Source organism: Halichoeres trimaculatus, unplaced genomic scaffold (assembly GCF_033239565.1).
Source record: "Halichoeres trimaculatus isolate MK-OKI-2021-1 unplaced genomic scaffold, fHalTri1.1 fHalTri1_scaffold_22, whole genome shotgun sequence".
NCBI classification, from domain to species: Eukaryota; Metazoa; Chordata; class Actinopteri; order Labriformes; family Labridae; genus Halichoeres; species Halichoeres trimaculatus.
In genome coordinates this window covers 10,711,221-10,731,444 of record NW_027437200.1, presented here as the reverse complement: position 1 = coordinate 10,731,444, position 20,224 = coordinate 10,711,221, and the positions used below count along the sequence as shown (strand labels likewise).

The 20,224-nt window shown below is 39.1% G+C and overlaps 1 protein-coding gene across 2 annotated transcripts; it reads right to left on the bottom strand.

Moving 5' to 3' along the window:
* Positions 1 to 1,981: 1,981 nt before the first annotated feature.
* trappc14 (trafficking protein particle complex subunit 14) lies at positions 1,982 to 13,845 on the bottom strand. Of its 2 annotated transcripts, none has more exons than XM_074661848.1 (12): positions 13,213 to 13,845; positions 11,100 to 11,183; positions 10,733 to 10,862; positions 10,523 to 10,609; positions 10,185 to 10,305; positions 9,942 to 10,089; positions 7,535 to 7,596; positions 5,977 to 6,149; positions 4,461 to 4,606; positions 3,868 to 4,040; positions 3,629 to 3,793; positions 1,982 to 3,250 (listed from the first exon to the last, which is right to left on the bottom strand). In XM_074661848.1, exons 1-12 carry the CDS (start codon positions 13,615 to 13,617, stop codon positions 3,232 to 3,234), a joined length of 1,713 nt encoding a protein of 570 aa, XP_074517949.1. In that variant the 5' UTR covers positions 13,618 to 13,845; the 3' UTR covers positions 1,982 to 3,231. The 2 variants fall into 2 exon arrangements, with proteins under 2 accessions (XP_074517949.1, XP_074517950.1); XM_074661849.1 differs by having other exon boundaries at positions 3,883 to 4,040.
* Between the last annotated feature and the right edge of the window lie 6,379 nt (positions 13,846 to 20,224).

Genomic DNA, 20,224 nt, shown 5'->3' with positions numbered 1-20,224 from the left:
TTAAATCCCCACGGCTCTACGGTTATGATCCTCTACGAGAGAAAAACCTCACTCAGAGGATTTTTATTCTGTTTCTGACCTCTGTAAACAGCCTGAGTCAGAAATAATCACGTTTCTCTGCAAACACAGACTTTCAGTATCTTCTGAAGTTAATCTGGAGTGAGACATGTTAAAGTTTAGAAATGTAAAAGAAAACAAGCTTTCTGCAACAACAGCCTCTGAATCAGCTGTACACCAAACAAATGAGAAGAATGACTGTAAAACTCTGCTGCTTTGACAGGAATGTCTAAACGCTACAGAAAACAAGAACTCAAAATAAATAAAACAAGAAGCAAACTTTAGCCTTAAATTTATACATTAAGGTTTTAATAAATTAGCCGTTTAATGAATAAAAAAAAGTTTCTCTCTCCACATTCAGACTGAAAACCTTTTAAAGCTTCAGCAGAGCAGCTCAGGGTCAGATTTAATCAGAGGAAAAACATCCTCTCAGTGACGACAGAGAAACCTACGCTGGAGCATGAGGACAAATCTATCAAATGTAAACTAAGGAGCATCCTCAGTCCTTATTGCTGCCGTGCACGAACACAAAAATTTCAGCTGATTAATATATTTTTTTATCCAAGAGTTTCTTGATTTGACCCAAAGAAAAGAAGAGCTGCTGTAAAAACAGAAAGCAGCAAACAAAACTCCTCTCTACATTCTTAAAATGAGTTGGAGTGATCAATGAATACCAACAGCACACACAGAACAGAGACCTTCAATAAAACTGGTCTGGTGTCAGCATCTGGCTGCTAAATCCACAGAAATGTAAACTGGTAGTCAAGCAGAATGAGAACAATCAAATAATAATCCAGATGAAATTAAAATAAATCTAATAAAAGAAAATATAATCCAGTGAAATTCTGAACCAGAAAAACAGAGAAATAAAAATCCCATGAAACTATAAACCAGTGGAATGATGATTCAATAAATGAGAGTCAAATTAATGATAAACAAAAATATTAGAATAATCCACTGTCCCAACAATCCAACTAATTAATAAACCAGTTACATAATGAGACACCTGAGAAATAATAAACCAGCAGGACGGATGACCATATGATAAATAAATGAAAATATAATCCAGTGATATTCAGATATTTTGTTAATCCCTAGTTGGTCTGTTAGAAAGTTGATCCAGCAAAAGATAAAAAATATATGCAGAGTGAAATGATGATCCAGAAAGATAAAGACACGCACAAAGTTACAGAAATGCATTTAAAACATCAAATATCGGAATAAAAACCCAACATCTCAAAAATTCAGTGACTAAATTAACCAGTGAAATGACAAAACCCCTAATTATCCTAAATAATACACCAGCAGGACGAACAACCAATGATATAATAAATAAATGAAAATTTAATCCAGTGAATTTCTAATCCAGTGGAATTACAATTAACTTATTTTCTGATATTCTTTAGATCACTGGTTTAGCTTAGAGAAAAAAATCAGGGACTGATTCAGCAAAACAAATATCTGGAGTGAAATGACAAACCACAACAAAAACACTGACAAGTTAATACAGTGAGAAATGAAGACCAGTGCAATCACAATCCAGTGAAACTATAAATTAAAGGAATGATGATCTAGTTGGCTGAGATTTAAAGAAAATTATTGAACAATAATCCAGTGAAAATATCTAATGTTGGAATAAAAATCTTTTGCCTCATTAATCCAGTGAGTTAATAAATCAGAAAAAAAAATAAAAATCTCAGAAATAGAAAACCAGCAGGACGGACAGTGATACCATATTTAAATTAAAAAAATAATTCCATTGAATTCTTTATCCAAAGGAATAGGAATTTGTGAAATGATCATCCAACAGATTGAGTGACAGATAATAAATCCAGAAAATTTTAACCAGAGATTAAACTGATTGAAGAAAGATAAAAATCTGAAGTGAAATGAAAAAAAAAAAAGAAATAATACAAAAGCAGGACAATCAATCTGTGAAATCATTATAAAAAAAAGTGGAATTTAATCCAGTGAATCTAAAATTGAAATTGTTTTCTGATTGTTATTGTAATTCAGGTTAAGCCTTTTGAAAAATCAAACAAAAGAATAAAATAATTCAGGAAAATAAAATATATAAATGAAATGGTAAACCAGAAGATAAAACATTGAAACAAACGACCAGTAAAACAACAATCCAGTGAAGTGACAGCACAATGACACTCTGATAATCCAGCAAACTGAGAATGAAACAAAATTATACACAAATTGCTCAGTGTAAACAGAAACGTTGGAATAAAGTTCCAGTGTCTCATTGATCCAGTGAATTGTTAAACCAGTGAGGAGATAAATGAGCCGATTAATGAACCTGTGATGAGACTAATTGAAAAACATCCTGAGACACAATAAGACAGCAGCACGGATGAGCGATGGCGTGATACATAAATGAATAGTGAAGTTTTAATCCAGAGGAATTATTTTTGTGTTTTTATATCAAACTAGAATTAGTTTTTTAGGATAGTTAAAGCAACGATTGATTCAGTGAAAGAAAATATGAAGTGAAGCAATAATCCCATGAAATGTTAATCTAGCAGAATGAATAAAAAAAATACTTAAGTGACTCACCAGTGGAATGATAAGCAATAAAGAAAAAAATATTTGAGTTATTAACTATTTGAATGATAAATAAATGGAGTGACTGAGAACTGGCATAGTCTATAGGTTATTTAATCTATAGATTATTGAAATGTTAAACCACTTCAATTAAAACTGTTTAAAAAATAATCTACTGAATTAATAAACCTGTGAGATTTTTCAGCATCTTTATGCTAACTTGGAGAAATAATGACGAAACCTCGGAGAGGATAATCCAGTGAAAACAAAATCCATTAAATTAAGGTGGTAGCGAGATGATAATCCAGCCAAAGGATGAAGAAGTGTAATTAAATAATCCTATGAAATGATAAACTAAAGTCTTGATGACCAGAAAAATAATAATAATTCAGTGGGATTATAAACTGGTCAGAGTGGTTTTCGGGTAAAAAGAATCACATTAAGTGGAGCTTCAGCCTGTTGAAATAAAAACCTGATGGAATGATAATCCAGCATGAGGTCATCCCGTGAAATGATAAACTTTTCCATTCATACTTTTCTGTTTCCTTCCAGCGTTACTCCCTGTGGTCCTTCACTTCTATCCCTCTCTCTTCTTTTCTCTCCTCCAGCTGTGCTCTGTCCCTCTCAGGCGATGGAGGAGACGCTGTGTGTTGAAGAGAGGAATAAAGATTGATGCTCTGTATGATCTGACTTCACAGTGAGGAAAACTCACACTGAGATAAAAATCTTTTTCCAGGAAATGTCAACAACACTGTTTTTTGTTACTGAATCTCTGCAGGGACAGGGAGTAAAGTAGACAAAATAAAGGACTAATCAGTAAAATAATCCATGTGGAATCTGCAAAACTAAACAGAATACTGAATCTTTCTGTTTGTGCATGTTTTGGCGCCCCCTGTAGATGGTTTGAGTTAGGGCTCTGGTAATCTGGATTTAGTGATTTTTAAAGGCCTGTATCTGAATCAGGCTGATTCTGTGAAGATCCAGGACAATCTAGATTAAGGGATCTGGACTGGTCTCTCACCTGCTGTGCCTGTGAAGAATCGGATCCAGCACCAACACTTTACACTCTCTCTTTGCGATCTTATCCAGAGAGATGGGGGCGTGGTCAGGAGGGAGGGGGAGGGGCCGACCTGCAGGTGAGCTCACAGGTGGAGTAACGGCTCGATGGTCCATCACACTTCCTGACCTACGGACACACGGACAGTCAGGGACACGGTGTTAACAGAAGGACAGCGAATGCAGCATGGCGACCCCTCCTACCTGACGTGATGGGACCTGGACGGTTGCTGATGCGAGAAGCTCTGAGACCGGCCCAGACTGAGTCCCTGCTGCAGGTCTCTGACTGCAGGGCTGGGTGAAGAAGATGATGATGAAGACGGGGGCTCCACAGGAGGAGAGGTGAACTGCAGCTTCAGCTTCATGTGCTGACTCAGCTGGGTTTCAGATTCAGATTGAGAAGAGATAGAGAAAGTCTTTAAACATGGATGAGACCGCAAACCAGAGATGGCAGCATCACACGAGATATGAAAGAGAAAGAGTTATGACATTATTCTCTGAATTCTGATATGAAAGTTAAAATTCCCTCAAAAATCTGTATTTTTTTACTGCCTTTACCTCCAAAAAATGTTAATTTTAAAATAATCTAAAGAGATCTGCAGCCTTACATTTGCTTTATGACATTCCACATATTGGGGCTGCAGGAATGACCATATTTGGACAAAGGGGCGGGGCAACAGAGGAGCAACAACTAACACTGAGTTATCAGCTTTTTACTACCCCATCTCCTGGTGTTTCTTTTAATCTATGGGAACTTTAAAAAAACCTGAAAGAGGAGGAGGATGATGGCTCTGTACCTCAAAGAGTCCGGCGTGAAGGATCTGGAAGGCCACGCTGAAGGAGAGAGTGGAGCCCTTGTTACACCTGCCCAGGTGGTTCAAAGGAGACTGACAAACCACAGACTCTGACCCAGAGTCCTTCTGGCTTGATCCTCCTCTCTGAGCTGGACGAGGGATGAGAGGATATGAGGGGATGAAGATGGTGAAGTTTAAAAACAGTGTTTTAATTGTTGCAAAGAGAAATCTGCTACAGAGAGAAACTGATGAGACATCTGTGGACTCAGGCTGCAGAGAGTGAGGGGAAATATTTCTGACACTTTGGGTTCAAATCCCAGGAGCAGCTTAGCTTCACTGACATCATAAATGTTGTGGATGTGTGTGTTGGATGTGTATTCTCTGTGCTGAAACTGTACTCTAGGATTTCAACATCTCAGCTGTAACCGAGACACACCCTCAAACATCTCAGGGCTGCTGAACATTTCACATCTGGATCAATCACAGCTGGGTGAGGGCGTCTGACTTTAACTCTCAACAATGCAGAAACTCCCAAAGTATTATCCATCTCATATCCCAGGATCACCACAGCACACGACACACTGCGCTTGTTTTGTTTCTTGTATCCAGACGTTGTTCTTATTTCATAAAACTAAACAAGCGTTCTTCCTACCCCATTTTTTACCCTTTAGACACAATTCAGGTGTCATTTTGGGGCTTTATCTTGAAATAATTTCAAGCAAAACTATTCTTTGACTTGTTAGATGAACATGGTTCATATAAAGTCTGATAAGACATTTTTACTTAGAGTAAGACATAGCTACTTCATTAGATTTCAGTTTTTGTAGCACAGATTTCAGAATATCAAACAGTTTATAAACTACTCTGAGTAAAATGAAGATGTAATAACTGAACTGTTCGGAAAACAATGAAACAAAAATGTTTTAATATGGATCATGAATGTGGGGGCTTTAATATAAACTCAAGTATTTCAAAAAGTCTTTTTTTTTATTGAAGCCTAAATTTATCTACGTATGAGAGAAGTATGCAGAGCTCTGTCTGAGTTTCCCAACAACAAAACACTTAAAACAGGGAGAAAAAAACTGAGTTTGTGAAGAAATGAAGTTGAAAGGATTCTCTGCGGAGAAACATTTCTTCTCATGATGGTGGCAGACAAAGGAAGGATTTTAGTGTTGTCGTAAAAAAAATTCATTTATTGTCTTTATTTGTAAAAAAAGAGATGTTTCATATTTGTAATTGTTAAAACTCATGCTGATATTTATCACTTTAAGGGGTAGTTAGTGATTTCATGCAGCTTTGATTTCTCTGTGGCTGTAAAACCTCAGCCTAACAAAGAATCACAGATGTGGCTCATTTCTGAAGGATGTATTTGAGTCGTCAATGTCACAAACTGCAGCATGAGCGGGAGGTGTTTATCTTCCTAAATAAAAACTAAATGTGAACTTGGAGGATGTTTTGGGTTTTTAGCAGAGATGTGAAGCAGGATGTAAGAATGTTTCGTTCGGCGTCTGCTCCTCACCCTCACGGTTCCAGATAAGTCTGACAGACAGGAAGTCCTGCAGGTCGTTGAGCAGGGTGTATTTAACCCAGAAGAGCTCCAAAGGACGGGCCGCTCGAGGACAGGAAGCCGTCATCACCAGGCGAGGACGATCCAGGCGGATACTCGGCAACGAGTAACAACTGGAGATAAATCTGTAAAGCAAAAAGAAAAAACGAAGGTTTCAATCTGATCTTTGTGAAATAAGGAATGCAGATCTTAAGCTCGTCATGACTATGATGCAAAACAATAGAGCTCGTCTGCAGAATATCTGTTCATTTATTAAACCTCAGCTCCAGGGAGTCAGCTGGATCTCAACAGCTCGTCATGGTTAACTTCAGACTGGGGAACAAACACAGGTGAGGTCAAAGTTCCAGGTTTTAGCCAAGCCCCTGGGAAACAAAGGGACATCCAACCTTGGACACCATGCAGGACTTTAATTGAGGTATGGATGTTTGACATTCCAGGATTTAGCCAGGCCCCACCACAAAACTAAGGAATGCAGCCTTGAAGTGTCATAGTGACCAGGTCCCTGAAAAACAAAGGCCATCGCACTCCGGTATGTAAACACATCAACTCTGGTGAAATGAAGACATCACTGCTTTGGATATTCTGCTGGCAAAGAATTCTGGGAATTAAGGATCAAACCAGACTTCTGACAAAGAAACTTCTAACAGCCAACATCTCAGAAGACTGCTATTCTGCTCAAAGATCTCATGTTCCAGGTTTTAGCCTCTATCATCCCTCTGCAAACTGATGCAGGTCTGATGATCCAGGATTCTACCAAAGTGTGTTAAACAGAGCACCAAACTGGACTCAAAACCTGCCCTGAAGTCTGGATTCAGGATTTAGTTGACCCCACTGCCTGGCAAAAATTGAAACAATTTCAGAAAAAACCCTTTTATCTGGCAGCCAATCGTCATCCAGTCTGCAGAACTAATCCCTCAGTGTGGGATTTAAACCAGATTTTGTGAGATTAAAACACTGTCAGCCTTCACCTCCGCGGCCAAATCCACCTCACATGCAGATCAAAACAATTAATCCAAGAATACAAGAAATCCAGAATCAGACTAATCTCTGAAACTCAGACAGAGGGACAAACTTTCATTCTCTGGCTGTGGTTGCAGGAGTGAGGGGGTGGTTGATACCCGATTCAAAACCAGCCGGACACAGTTTACACTGCTGGACGTCTGTATTAATATGTCCACAAACTCTGCTGCCTCATGAAAAGACACTTCACACAGACCAGCTTGTGAAAAACTTAATTTTGCAATAAATTTGATTTTTTTTTCCCTTTATTAACTGCCTCTTATGCTTCCTGGTTGCCTGGTTGTGTTCCAAGGTTGTCTGGAGTTTTAAAGAGGTAAGAAAATTCTAGTTTCTGTAGTTCAGCCAAGTATACAGCTGCAGGGGCTGCAGGATTTAGCCAGGCCTGGGTGACAGACTGACAGGTAACCAAAGAGGGACCCTGTGATCCAAACCTGATCTCTGCACACAGTCAAGGTAAAATGTGAAACTGCTGAGTAGGAAATGAAGTTACCTGGTGTACGGCAGCGTTGGAGTGAACCACTGTAACACAGCCACCAAGCGGACCTCCAGACCCTGAAGAGAGAGACAGCTTAGACTCACACTGTTGATTTAATCCGTGTAAGATTTACAGAAAGAGCAAGTCAGAGAGGTTTCAGATTCATCAAACCGTATCCTCTGTAAAAACAGATACGATCCTGTCAAAATCAATCTGACGCAGGTAGATCCTTGATCCTTTATGCATCAGAGAAATAAAACTTCAGCCTCAGTCTCACCACCGTGTGTGTTTCTTGTCATTACATAATATGAGACACAGTGAGGCAGAAGACGGTCCTGTTTCAAATAATTTAGAATAGTTTCAAAAATCAAACCTAGAGAGGATTGAACAGCGCGGGGCCAAGTTTTAAAAAACACACTGGGGCTGTCCTACGCTGTCCTTACAGAAACCCCCGAGAAGTTTTGTCGCCCTTAGGCTACATTTTGTGGAATTACAGCTCATTTGGTGAAAGGCTAAAAACAGGCCTAATTTGCCCTGAAAATAGCTCGCATAAAACTCGTGGACCCGAAACCCGGATTTGAGAAAACCCACTGGGGGCGCTCCTATGGACCTCACGGTTGCACCCTAGAAGTTTCGGAGCCCACAGGCTACATTTTGTGGAGTTACAGTCCATTATGTGATAGGCTAAAAACAGGCCTTTTTCGCCGTAAAATGTAGCCAGAAAAAAAATGCGTTTTTCCAAAAATTGGACCCGAAACCCGGTTCTGAGAAAACCCACTGGGGATGCTCCTAGGAATCTCACAGTTTATTCTAAAAGCTTCAGAGCCCTCAGGCTACGTTTTGTAGAGTTACGGCCCATTTGGTAATAGGAGAAAAAACAGGCCTAATTTGCCCTGAAAAATGGCCCGCATATAACTGCGTTTTTCTGAAAGGTGGACCTGAAAACCAGTTCTGAGAAAACTCAATGGGGACGCTCCTGGGGATCCCACGGACACACCCTAGAAGTTTAGTAGCCCTCAAACTATGTTTTGTGGAATTACAGCCCATTTGGTGAAAGGCTAAAAACAGGCCTAATTTGTCCTGAAAAATAGCTCGCAAAAAACTGTGTTTTTCCGAAAATTGGACCCCAAACCCTGTTCTGAGAAAACCCACTGGGGACACTCCTAGGGACCTCACGGACACAACCTAGAAGTTTGGGAGCCCTCGGGCTACGTTTTGTGGAATTACAGCCCATTTGGTGAGAGGCTAAAAACAGGCCTATTTTTCACTGAAAAACAACCCCCTAAAAGGACTTTTTTCTTAGAGTTGGATCCAAAACCTGGTTTTGAGAAAACCCACTGGGGACACTTCAAGGGGCCGATGCTTGTGCCTTTATAGTTTTTAAGCCTTAAGGCTATGTTTTGTGAAGTTAGGCCCATCTTGTGAAAGGTTTAAAATGGCCCATTTTCTACAAAAAAAAATGCCCCAGGAAAAATTTTGTTTTCTGAAAGTTGGACCCGAAACCCGGTTTTAAGAAAACTCACTGGGGACGCTCCTGGGGACCACATGGACAAATGAAAACCTTAAACCTTTCACAGATGCTTCCTATTCTTTTATTTATAACACATTTGTCACAACTCAACTCTTCCGCTAACTGATCTGTATAACTTTAAGTGAGGACTGTGAAGGTTCAGGCTTTATTAAACATTTCTAAAAACTCAAAAGAAACAAAAAGGTCATGAAAAAGGAAAAAAAAAAGCGGGATGCAGATGGCCTTGTTGTGTAGGTCGTGCGCTTTTTACTGCAAAGTCAGAAAGGTTGAGGAGTTTATACTCAACACATCAAAGAAAATTGAGCCCTTCTTTGGAATTATTTTGAAAAAACTGATGAAATACACACATTTTTGCCCATTTTAGAAGTTCCCTTTAATAAAAAAAAGGTTTAATCAGGAATAAGTCTTACAGTTCTGCTATTTAACAGCCTTAATATATGATCATCAATGAATCCAGTGAGCAGACTCAAGCTGATGTTCGAACTGTCAGAGGTATCTCAGACCGATGGGTTCATTTCTTCTGAATCAAACAGCTCTATAGCTTTGAATAAGAAAGCCTGGACTGTATCATGTTCATTTTGTCCCTGTGAACTCTAGTCTAAATTCTTGCTTGTGTTGTACGTTCCCTTGGACAAAAGTGTCTGCTGAATGAAATTGTAGAATTGAAGAACTCTAACTTAACTTCATTCAGACTCTGTATCACACATACCTCTAATATTTACTGTTTAACTCATTTGCTGCTGAAAAAAGTTCCAGAAAAAGCAGCTTTAAACCCATGCTGTGTGACATTTTTATCAAAGGATTCAAGGATTGGTGAAACTGAACCAGTGGTTTTTATTTTTAATCATTTGACTCAGACTAAAGATGCTGTCTTCTGTCAAGTCCTCTTACCTCACTGGAGTCCTCCTCATCCGTGTTTTGTAGTTGCAGCTGAAACAGAAAGTTCTGCTCCTCCAGGGCGCTGAGCATGCTGGGTAAACGTGACGACTCTGTGTCTATTCTGCAGAATGAAGCCATGGAGACCTCGGAGGACTGATGGCTGGATGCAGGAGAGGAGGAGGAGGAGAGGAAGTTAGGGGGATTTAAAGCAGACAGACATGTTTTTAATCTGAGGCTTGAAGCTCACGCTCTCACCAGACGTTATCCACGATAAGCACTGAGCCATCCGGCATCATGGGGAGGTAGGACGTGTTGTAGTTTGGAAGAATCTTCATGTCTCTGAGGCACAGCTCCTCCTGAGAGCTGCAGTTCAACACTGAGGAGAAGCCACAGACATAGAGAGACGCTTAGAGGAGGAATGACACATCAGAAACAGGGATTCTCATATCACAGCTCTGCACATCCAACCTGAAGCCTTCAGTGGAGACATTTTATCATGAGCTCAGGATTTTTGCTTTTGAAGCATGAGAACAACATTATGAGACAATTATTAAACATAAGTGTGTGACAGCATTAGTGTGTTTGTGGTAAACCTTTAAGGACAGTGAGGTGTTTTCCAGAGACGGTGATCTGCTGACACTGAACGCTGGGAGGAGGAAGAACTTTCAAGAAGGTGCTGACTGTGAACAAAACACAAAATGAAACCAAAGTAAGAACTTTACATTCCTAAAGATGTTTTTTATTGATTCTGTGTGTGTGCGTGCGTGTGTGTGTGTGTGTGTGTGTGTGTGTGTGTGTCCTACCCTGTGCCTTGAAAGTGCCCTGGTCTTGTCTGAAGGTCTGTGTTGGACTCTTGAGCTGCAGCAGGGTCAGGTATCCGTGTTCTCTCACCTCCACCTCCTCGTCATCTTGATTCCACACCGTCAACACCACCTGAGGTCAGGACAGGCTCAAAATCAGGATTTAGTCCAAACCATCATATCTCAGGTCAGGTCTCAGCTTTAAACTGGGCTTTATGCCTCATCACTCAGTTCATCTCAGTTCCTGATAACCAGGATGTTCAGCACCTTTTCAAACCACTCAAATCAACCGTACTGCTGTTCAAACAGAGCAGAGAACTGATTTATTACATCATAAACTCTTTGTTTGCATATCTGCAAGGTGTCTGACCTTTGCTTTGATGGTGTTGACGGGCAGTTTGTCCAAAGAGACCGTGAGACAGAAGACGACCTGATCGTCCAACACCAGAGATGACTGCAGGAGGATTCAGAGGAGAAGAGGAGAAGAGGAGAGGTTAAAGAGCAACAAGATGTGATATAAAGCAAAGAAAATATTGAAAACAAAACTGCACCTCCAGTTTATGTCATGCTCATTAGCATCTTTTCATTTATAGTTTGGTTTGTAAAATTATGGAAAACAGCTGAAGGGCACATCAGGACAGGCTTGTTAAGCTGTTGTAACTCAAAACATATTCAATTCACAATCATACAAATGTAAATCATGCATATTGCCAAGAAAAGCAGACAACAAGAAAGTTCTTCAGATGTGTGGCTGTTGAGTCGAACCATTTTTGCTTTATGAATCACTCGGATTTTACTCGGGTCATCAAATATTTTCTTGTTGGTTCGTTGGTTGTTTGAGAGTGGGTGTTATGTGATGTTTGGGGGCAGCTCATGATTACAAACGGCGATATTTGTGCACATAAAATCTTTCCAACTTCAGATAAATGTGTTAAGACGGTTACTGGCAATGTTAATGTTTAAATCCACATAATTTATAAACTTTTATGAATGTAAACCATAAAAGATTTGCATATAATATGAGCCCTGACTGTCGGTCCTAGAGAAGCTCTGTATGATGTCTCATTTTAAATTTCAACAGCTGAGCTTGAGGCTGCTAACTCTGTCCACCTCTGCCCCAACATGTTTAAAACAACAAGTTTGGTTTGTACCCAGAATCTGATTTACAGCCTCTGATACCTGCAGACATCTGAAGACCTGTCTGACTCTCTGTGTGCAGACAGACAGACAGGAGGAGGCCTGGGCTGCAGCCCCCGAGGACCTGAATGTTCAGTCAAGTCTGAACAGATCTGTAAAGCAGAGATGGTGCAACATGCAGACTGGAGTCTGAAGTGATAGAGATAAATAAAGGAGCAGTGAGAGAATGGATGGCTCTCAGAGGTCTGGTCTCACGTTGATTATTTAAAGACTTCCTCTGAGTCTATAAATAAGAAGGTAAGACGGTGAGTCTGTAGATAAACCCGTCCTTTAGCACGAACTGTGTTTATAAATGAATTAAGTAAAAGACAGGGAAATGTTGGAGGAGAACGTATGACAATTCTGAGGGGTAAAATCTAGAATTTAAGTTTATTTTAAAGCCTAAGAAGATTTTAAATTAACCATTTAAGAAACAGTTAAAATCAAGGTGAAAAGTAAATTCAGGCTCTTCTCTTGAACATGTGGTTAGAGAAACTTAAGCTGAAGAGCTCACTGACACAACTCACCTGAGTCAGTGACATGAATAGCTATTATGATACAGGCTGCACTAAACACCACTTCACCAAACAAACGCCCCATCAACCTTTAGCTTAACCTTCTTTCATTTAACAAAACCTGTTTTCACATTCACACGGAAACAAAAGTCTATTCTGAGAAACACACAGCTACATTACAACTGGACCAGTTGCAGAAACCATATGATTTAAGATGAGATATACACGATTAAAAGCAATAAAGCACAAAAAATGAATAGTACAAACATAAGTGGTGTAATGCTTTAACTTTAGAGGTTAGTGTTTTTGCACAAAATGTGTCTTTTTCATGTCAGAGAGGTAAAAAATTAAGAGCGATTACAATCAGTGGATTTTATTATTTCTGATAAACTGAATTCCTTTAAACAGGCAGTTGCCAGATATCTGTGCCACTTTTTTTGTTCTGTATCAGTCTCTGTTTTAGTTCCTGGTTCTGTGCTGATCATTCCTGCAGTTTTAGTTTCATTATCTATCTGTCAGAGATGATTTTAATTTTTGCTCTAATGAAGCACTTTTTGACCTGGTTTGAAAGGGTGCTTCAGAAGTAAGTTCGGAACTAAGTTTAATTTATACATAAAAATCAGTATTTTATTATCCTATCACTGATGCCAAATATGAGTTGTTCTATCTATATTTGTATGTCTGATTTTCTCTGAATTAAGCGCTTACCTCCTGATCCCTGTAATATGATATTATCGGTGCAGAGTGTCATGTGTTTCAGGATCTGACCTGACCTGATTTTGACCCTCTTACCTTGACTGGTTCTCCCCCATCCCGTCGTCCACCTCTGGCCGGGTTGCTGTGCATAAGAAGCGGACTGCAGCTTGTAAAAGTCCGGGCTGTGCACCCCCTGTCCCCGGGCTCCTCTTCCTCTTCATCCTCGCTGCAGCTGGAGGTCTGGAACTCCGCTTCACACTCACCGGGGGTCTGTGGTCGGGTCTCCGCGGGGCACACGCTCCCCTCAGCGGACAGAGACCCAGCCAGGTCCCTTAAGGTGCAGATACCGGAGCTATCATCCCGGAACCTCAGCACCAACAGGACCTGGACCGTTTCTCCGAGGTAGACCTGTTTACGGCGCGGGATGGATCTGTACTCGGAGAGGTCTGATACTGGAGCGGCGGGGAAATATATAAAATACTCACATTGTGCCTCCATCATCACAATAATACAGTTACTGAGACATGAAACCAGCTGCAGGGCGCACAGACCGAGGAGCAGGACGGGCTGCAGACCGCTTATTCACCGAGGACACCGGGGAACAGATTTTATTACTTATTTACAGTAAAACAAAGTTAATATAATAGAAAGCATCTTTAAAACTCCGCTAGAGAGACTATTATTCTTCATCGTCTTCATCACTCAGTTCTACTTCCGGCAGCAATACAAACAACAGGAAGGCTAATCGAGTCAGAGCGGTGCTGCAGACTGTACTAATCAATCCGCGGAAAACAGAACCCAGAGCTGTGGAGGGGTAACTGGGGGGTTAAAAGATTATATAACTATAACAATCTAACAATACTTTAATGGATTCTGAAACTTTATTAAGTTGCATTCATGTAATAAAAAAAAAAAAACTTGTTAACTGCTCTGATGAATTTAAACACAAAACCTCAGGCCTCAGGTTCATTTTCTCCTGATGATGAAACATTAAACCAGCAGCTCTCAGGGTGATGTATCACAAAGTCTTTAACCACTTTGGCTCTGAGCTCTGTCATGTGTTCCTCTGAGATTTGGTAAAAGCATAAAGGTGATGGATTATTTACGAGTCAAATTAAACACTCTCTCTGTTAAAATGGATTTATAAACAGGAGCAACACAACAACAAACAGGAAGCAGACTGTGACATGAGAGATAAATTAAGAACAAGGGTGCGGGTTTGGCCTGGTGGTTTAATCACATGCTGCCCCGTGTGCAGACTTAAGTCCTGAAGCAGGCGACTGAGTTTCAGCTCCTTTAACACAGATCATCACTCACACTCTCTGTGTCTCAGGCTTCCTGCTCTGTATTCTTTCCTGTGCTCAAAAAACAGCAGAAAAAGCCTCCAAATAAAACTTGAAAACAGGAAACAGACTCAAAATTATATTTTGAGGTAAATTGTTAATGAATCTGTGGATTACAAAAAAGGATGATGATTAAATTCAATCAGTTACTGTTTTGGAAATAAATATGTTTGGGGGGGTCAGTGTTAAGATTTGTTGCCTTTATCTTTTATTTAACATCTATGACATGAAATAAGACTTATTTGTAGTTAAGTTGCACATTTTATAACGTTTGTTGCTGTTTTACAAAATAATTGTTTTTTGAAAATATTTATCCTGCTCCCTGTTTTGTTTGCAAATTAAAACCTTTTAAAGAATGACTGTCATATCCCACCTCCTGATGCTGCTGGCCCCTGATTGACAGTGAAGCAGTGACAGTCAGTGTTAAAATGTCTCTGCTGTTAGATATTCCAAATTTATGGTAGATAGAGAGAGTTTCACAAACAAATCTGAAATGCTTCATTCATTGGATCTTTATTTTTGATGCTCTAGCATGAATTATTTGTCCAGTTACCTGAGAGTTAAAGCACCTGAGATGATTTTTTTGCCAAACCATCGATGCAGGGTTGGTGTCAGCAGAAGCAGAGAGGCGTCATCCTCTCATGTCCACAGGGGGCACCAATCTTAAATCCAAACTCAGAAGTTCCTCACAGAAGCTTTAATGTGAGTTAAAATTAAAGTTTAAAAATCCAGCAGACAATAAGGTGGAGTTTATGAACAGTTGCTTTTTATTTAGTACAAGAAAAAAACATCTGAAAGGATTCACACAGTCGGTGTGATTCACTACAAAGTCAACAAAAATACAGTTTCAAGTAAAATCCGAGCCGGAGCTGTCTGCTGCTCTCTGAATGAATTTTAAGACTTCCAGTTCAGTCCCAGCTTCATTAAATCCCATCCATAGAGTCTCTTTTCTCAGTGGTGACCTGCGGGGTGGACACAGAGCTCAGCTGGAAGCTGTTCAGATGAAATGTGCGTGATGAAGACGGATCACACCGTGTACCAGAGCTGCTGCCCCATCTGACAATTTAAAGACACAAGACGTACCTGATATTCTGACACACACACACACACACACACACACCATGAGACAAACAACATGTTCACATACGAGTCCTTTAACACAAGCAACACGCTACAAAAAGATCACAGTACCGTGTCAGAGACATGTTTTAACCTCATCCTCCAGGAAGAATTAAAACAGAGCTTATCACTGTGTGTAAGGGAGTGTGTAAGAGAGTGTGTGTGTACACAGGAAATGAAACACAGATTAATTTGGGCCTTCTATTTCCAGTCAGCAGACCTCACATAATGCAGACAGTTTCTTTTGGTAATGACTTCTGTGTCTTTAACAGTGACTCAGCAGAATTTAGCTCATAATAAATAATCTGTTCATCACAAGATCCAATAAAGTCCCATGATGATGGGAATACACGAGGACAAATGAGACTAAAGAGGTGAAGAGCTGGGTGATTATTGAGTGTTCTTGATACTTCTGCTTTTATTCAATAAGTGTTAAAAAAAAATCTGTTTCGTGATCATTTAAGTCTTTAAATGATCAGATCTGAGAAATCTGACATCCACAGGTGCCTTTAAACATTTCACAGAAAACAGAAATCTTGTTATATCATGAGGAGAATCTTAGAAAACTGCTTTTTTTTCCCAAATATATCACATGTGAGAGATTCCCATATCACTTTACAGCCAATTATTTCACATGTGAAACTGACAAAGAGCCCGTTTACATTTAAAAATATCACATGTTCAAAGGAAAAAAAAAAAAGAGGTTTGGAGCTTTTAACAGGTGACATCCAAAAAAAGGTACGACCTATGTTCTTACATTTATCAAATGTGTTTCTACTCTCAGCTCTTTCATGTGTGAAATTTAAGAATATCACATGTGCAATACAATGTATCACATCTTAAATTTATGAAAGAGGAAAACATATCTCAGAATATTCCAAATGTCCTAAAAAGTTACAACATATGCCTTTACAATTATCACTTGTGAGATCTTCCATTTACACGTTACTGTTTCACATGTGAAATACATAGATACCACCTGTGGTAGAATGTATCATGTACATGTCACGTGTATTTAAGCAAGATGTTAATATTAAAGAAGCATATGTAAAATTTTAGTAAGTTAAATTTCACTTGTGAAAAATAAAGCATATTTTTGGAATGGTAAATTGTATACATTACACCACTCAACAGACAAAAGTCTAAAAAACAGAAAATGTTTCACATGTGAAACGAAACTTGATACCATTTAGTGTTTCATCATTCACATATAAATTTCATTGTTAATCCTGCACGCATCAAACATCAAAAAGACCTTCACATGTGGAACATTCAAAATCGTACCTTTGAGCATAACACATGTGAAACTTACAAAAAACATATGTGCAACAGAGTATCACATGTCTATCGTGTCTTATAATGTTTCACATTACAAAAATAAAATTGTGCCTTTCAATATTTCACATGTGAAAGTCTGAAAACCACATTTCCCCTCAAAGGTTTTATATGACAACCGAGAAAGAAATGTTGAAATTAAATTTCACATGTGACGCATAATGCATTATTCAATCTAAATAAAAAACACATTTGAATTTTATAGGTGTCAAATCTTCCAAATCAATGTATATCTGAGTTTTACAGGTTTTCAATTGTCAAAGAGAATCAATGTGAATTTGTGACATTACACACTTAAGGTGTCTCAGAAAGTACCTTTTCATTTTTTTCCTGCAAAATTTATATTGCAAAAAATAAAAATACATTGAAAAAACATTTGCATTTAAAACTTCACATGTGAAAGTCTTCAAACTCCATGGACATAAGGTTTGTTGGAGGAACTCATCAGTACCATGAGGTAATCTTTTGTTTTTGATTCTGTTAGAGCAAAACTACGTAACAGAACAGCTCATCAGAAATTAACACATTTAGGCTGGTATACCACTTGTTTACGCTCATAAATACTAAATTTTGTTTGTTCTCTGGGCTGAATGACATGAATATTTTTTCCTACAATCCTCAGATATGTTTTCCTCTATTTGCATTAAATGGCATAAATTTTTAAACGTGACTAATCAAAATCAGGATACAGGCCTTAGATCAGCCTTCACTGAGTGGTATCTGAACACTGAACATGTGGCTCGATATGATAAATGCAGTATGTACAGATGACATTTATTAGAGTTAAATAAACGACGCCATGTTGATTCAAAGCAGCGCTTCTTAACGTGGCTGTTTACAATAAGGCATTAATAAAACATCAGGCAGCTGCAGCTGTTTCTACATTAGTGTTTCTTCTTTGGTTCTGGGACTTTGATCCTGTGTCAATTTCTGTGTTTTTGTAGCGAACATAAAAAGATGTTCCTGGATCTACAGTGGCTTTAGAAGAGGGTTTAGTGTTTAGTTTAGAGTTATTAAATGGACATTTGTTTGTGCTGTTCGTTTTTTAAATATGGTTTGTAATTCGATTCATTATCAGATAAATTGGGAACACTTTTGGAAAATACTGTTGAAGAAACTGAAAGGAGACCATGTCATTTTGTCATTTAACTGTTTGGTTGTCGTGCAATTTTTTTGAGCATGTCTTGTTTTGAAAACACGCATAGGCTGAGAGTCATATGTTCTCTTGTATGATTTTATGTGTTTGGTGTAGTGTTGCAGGAGGTGTCACGAGTATTTAGCACGTCTGTCAGAATCTAAACTGCTACTTTTCAGTTAGCAGCTGTTTCGAGATTCCCTCTTTCTTCTTTCTTCTCTCAAACACATTTAAGTTAGGTCTTATTTAAATACTCTGAAGCATCTGTTTGAAGGAAGCCTATTCCCATGTTGAAAGGTACCCAAAACTAGCAGCTTTAGGAAATGCTTAAGCAGGTTTAGCATATGATTTGAGATCTGTTTTCTGTCTTTTTAGTGTGCATTTATGTCTGCTTTAGTTCTCGCACGATGATCTCTTAAGCATCTATTTTAAGGTACCCTCCAGCTATTCTTTCCAGGTCTGTGTTCTGCACAAGAACCCATCAGTAGTGTTTTAAGGTACCTTTAGGCACACAGTACAGAGAGTGTTTTCCAGCTGTTCCTTTAACATGTGTTTTCTGTCTTTCTTGTTGTGGCTAAGTCTGTTTTGAGGGTTGTAAACAGTTTGGACTGTTTTAAGGTAACCTGCAACATTGCTAGCAATATCTGTTTTCACCCTTTTTTTTAAATATACCTGTTTGTTTTCGGGAGTCCTTTAGAGCAGTGTTTCTCAAATTGTGGTCCGCGGACCACTACTGGTCTGCCAGTGCCCCCTGGTGGTCCGCAAAGACCGTTAGGATTTAGTTTTTTTTCAAATGGAACATTCACAAAAAAAGAGGGGGTGTGGGTGCGAGTTGTTCGGCTACTACGTAAATTGATAATCTACAAAAATTGGTTCAGAAAAGCATTGAGTAATTTGATTTAATTTAAGTACTGAAGTATTTGAATACTAGAAATTTTAAGTATTTTGGAATAATGTATCAGTAATGTAGTTATACACAGATTTTAAGGTCCATTTTCTCCCTCATTCTAAAAGAAAACAACAAACAAAACACCAAACTATGAAGAAATGTGTGCACCTTTTAACTCTACTCTCCGTCATTTTGAAAAAAAAACTTGTTCTGAATAAAAGTAATTAAAGAAATAAAATGTATAATTTTAATCATAAAAATAATTGGCGTACAATCCATTTTCAAAACGATCGTTAGTTGCAGCCCTAGCAAGTTGTAACATGTATGATTCGAGTTTATAGTTTGTTCTTTGGGGTGTTGATCTGGGGCTATTTAGCTTGTGGTGGTCTGTAAGAGTTTTCTGGGGGAATAAGTGGTCCTTGGTCTAAAAAAAAAATTGAGAAACACTGCTTTAAAGGATGTTTCGAAGCCTGTTTCTGAGTCTCTTACACATGGTTTGGTCTGTGTTTGGGTGCCATAAGCAGCTGATTAAGTTTGGTAAAAGTGGTCAAAACAAAAAAAACGTTTAGCTTTGTTTAGGCACAATAACCAGTAACGATAGGTTTTAGTTTTTAGGATGAATTCATGCTCATCACTCTGAACATCTCTCCATCAGACATTTCAGTGTTTGTCTGATAGGAAAGGTGAGATGAACGCACACAGGTTGGTCCATTTCTCTCCCAAACTTTGTTCGATCTGCATCTTTGTCCCTTTGCCTTGGCGTCTATAAGAGCAGCTGAACAGTCTCTCTTTCATCAGAGGAAACAGAGGAGGCAGCCATTCCAACACAATGCTGTTCACCCAATCCCCCCCGACAGGCCGAGCGCTGTAAGGGGAAACTATTCACACCGAGCTCTCTCTGCTTCTCTGTGTGAGAACTCTTTGTTTGGGACTCTCAGCATCAGTCAGTCAAAAGTTCAGAGTTTTACAGACACAATGAGAGCTCTTCAAAACACGAGGAGCTTATTTCCAGACCTCTGAGGACTCAGAGCAGACTGTATGTACTGTACATCACTGCACACAGAGGCAAAGTTACACCTCAGAGACACCAAAATACCTGCTCACAGCTGTACACAGAGCTGAGCAGAAGGGAGACCGTGTGAAGGAGGACGGACGGGCTGTTCAGAAGCCTTATGTTAGTGTTTTGGGAGCTTAGAGTGATCATACTTGGACAGGAGGAAGGATTCAGGAGAAAGTGAGGGTGACAAAATGCTGGGCTGAAATCTTTGTCATAAAAGCAATAAAAGG

What these genes read in the sequence shown, in the direction of transcription:
- trappc14 (XM_074661848.1), bottom strand. Translation starts at nt 13,617, where the DNA reads ATGATGGAGGCACAATGTGAGTATTTTATATATTTCCCCGCCGCTCCA. An exon ending in GGGCACTTTCAAGGCACAGG is followed by an intron (nt 10,610 to 10,732) that starts GTAGGACACACA and finishes TTTTGTTCACAG; the next exon opens with TCAGCACCTTCTTGAAAGTT. An exon ending in TTCACGCCGGACTCTTTGAG is followed by an intron (nt 4,041 to 4,460) that starts GTACAGAGCCAT and finishes TCTGAAACCCAG; the next exon opens with CTGAGTCAGCACATGAAGCT.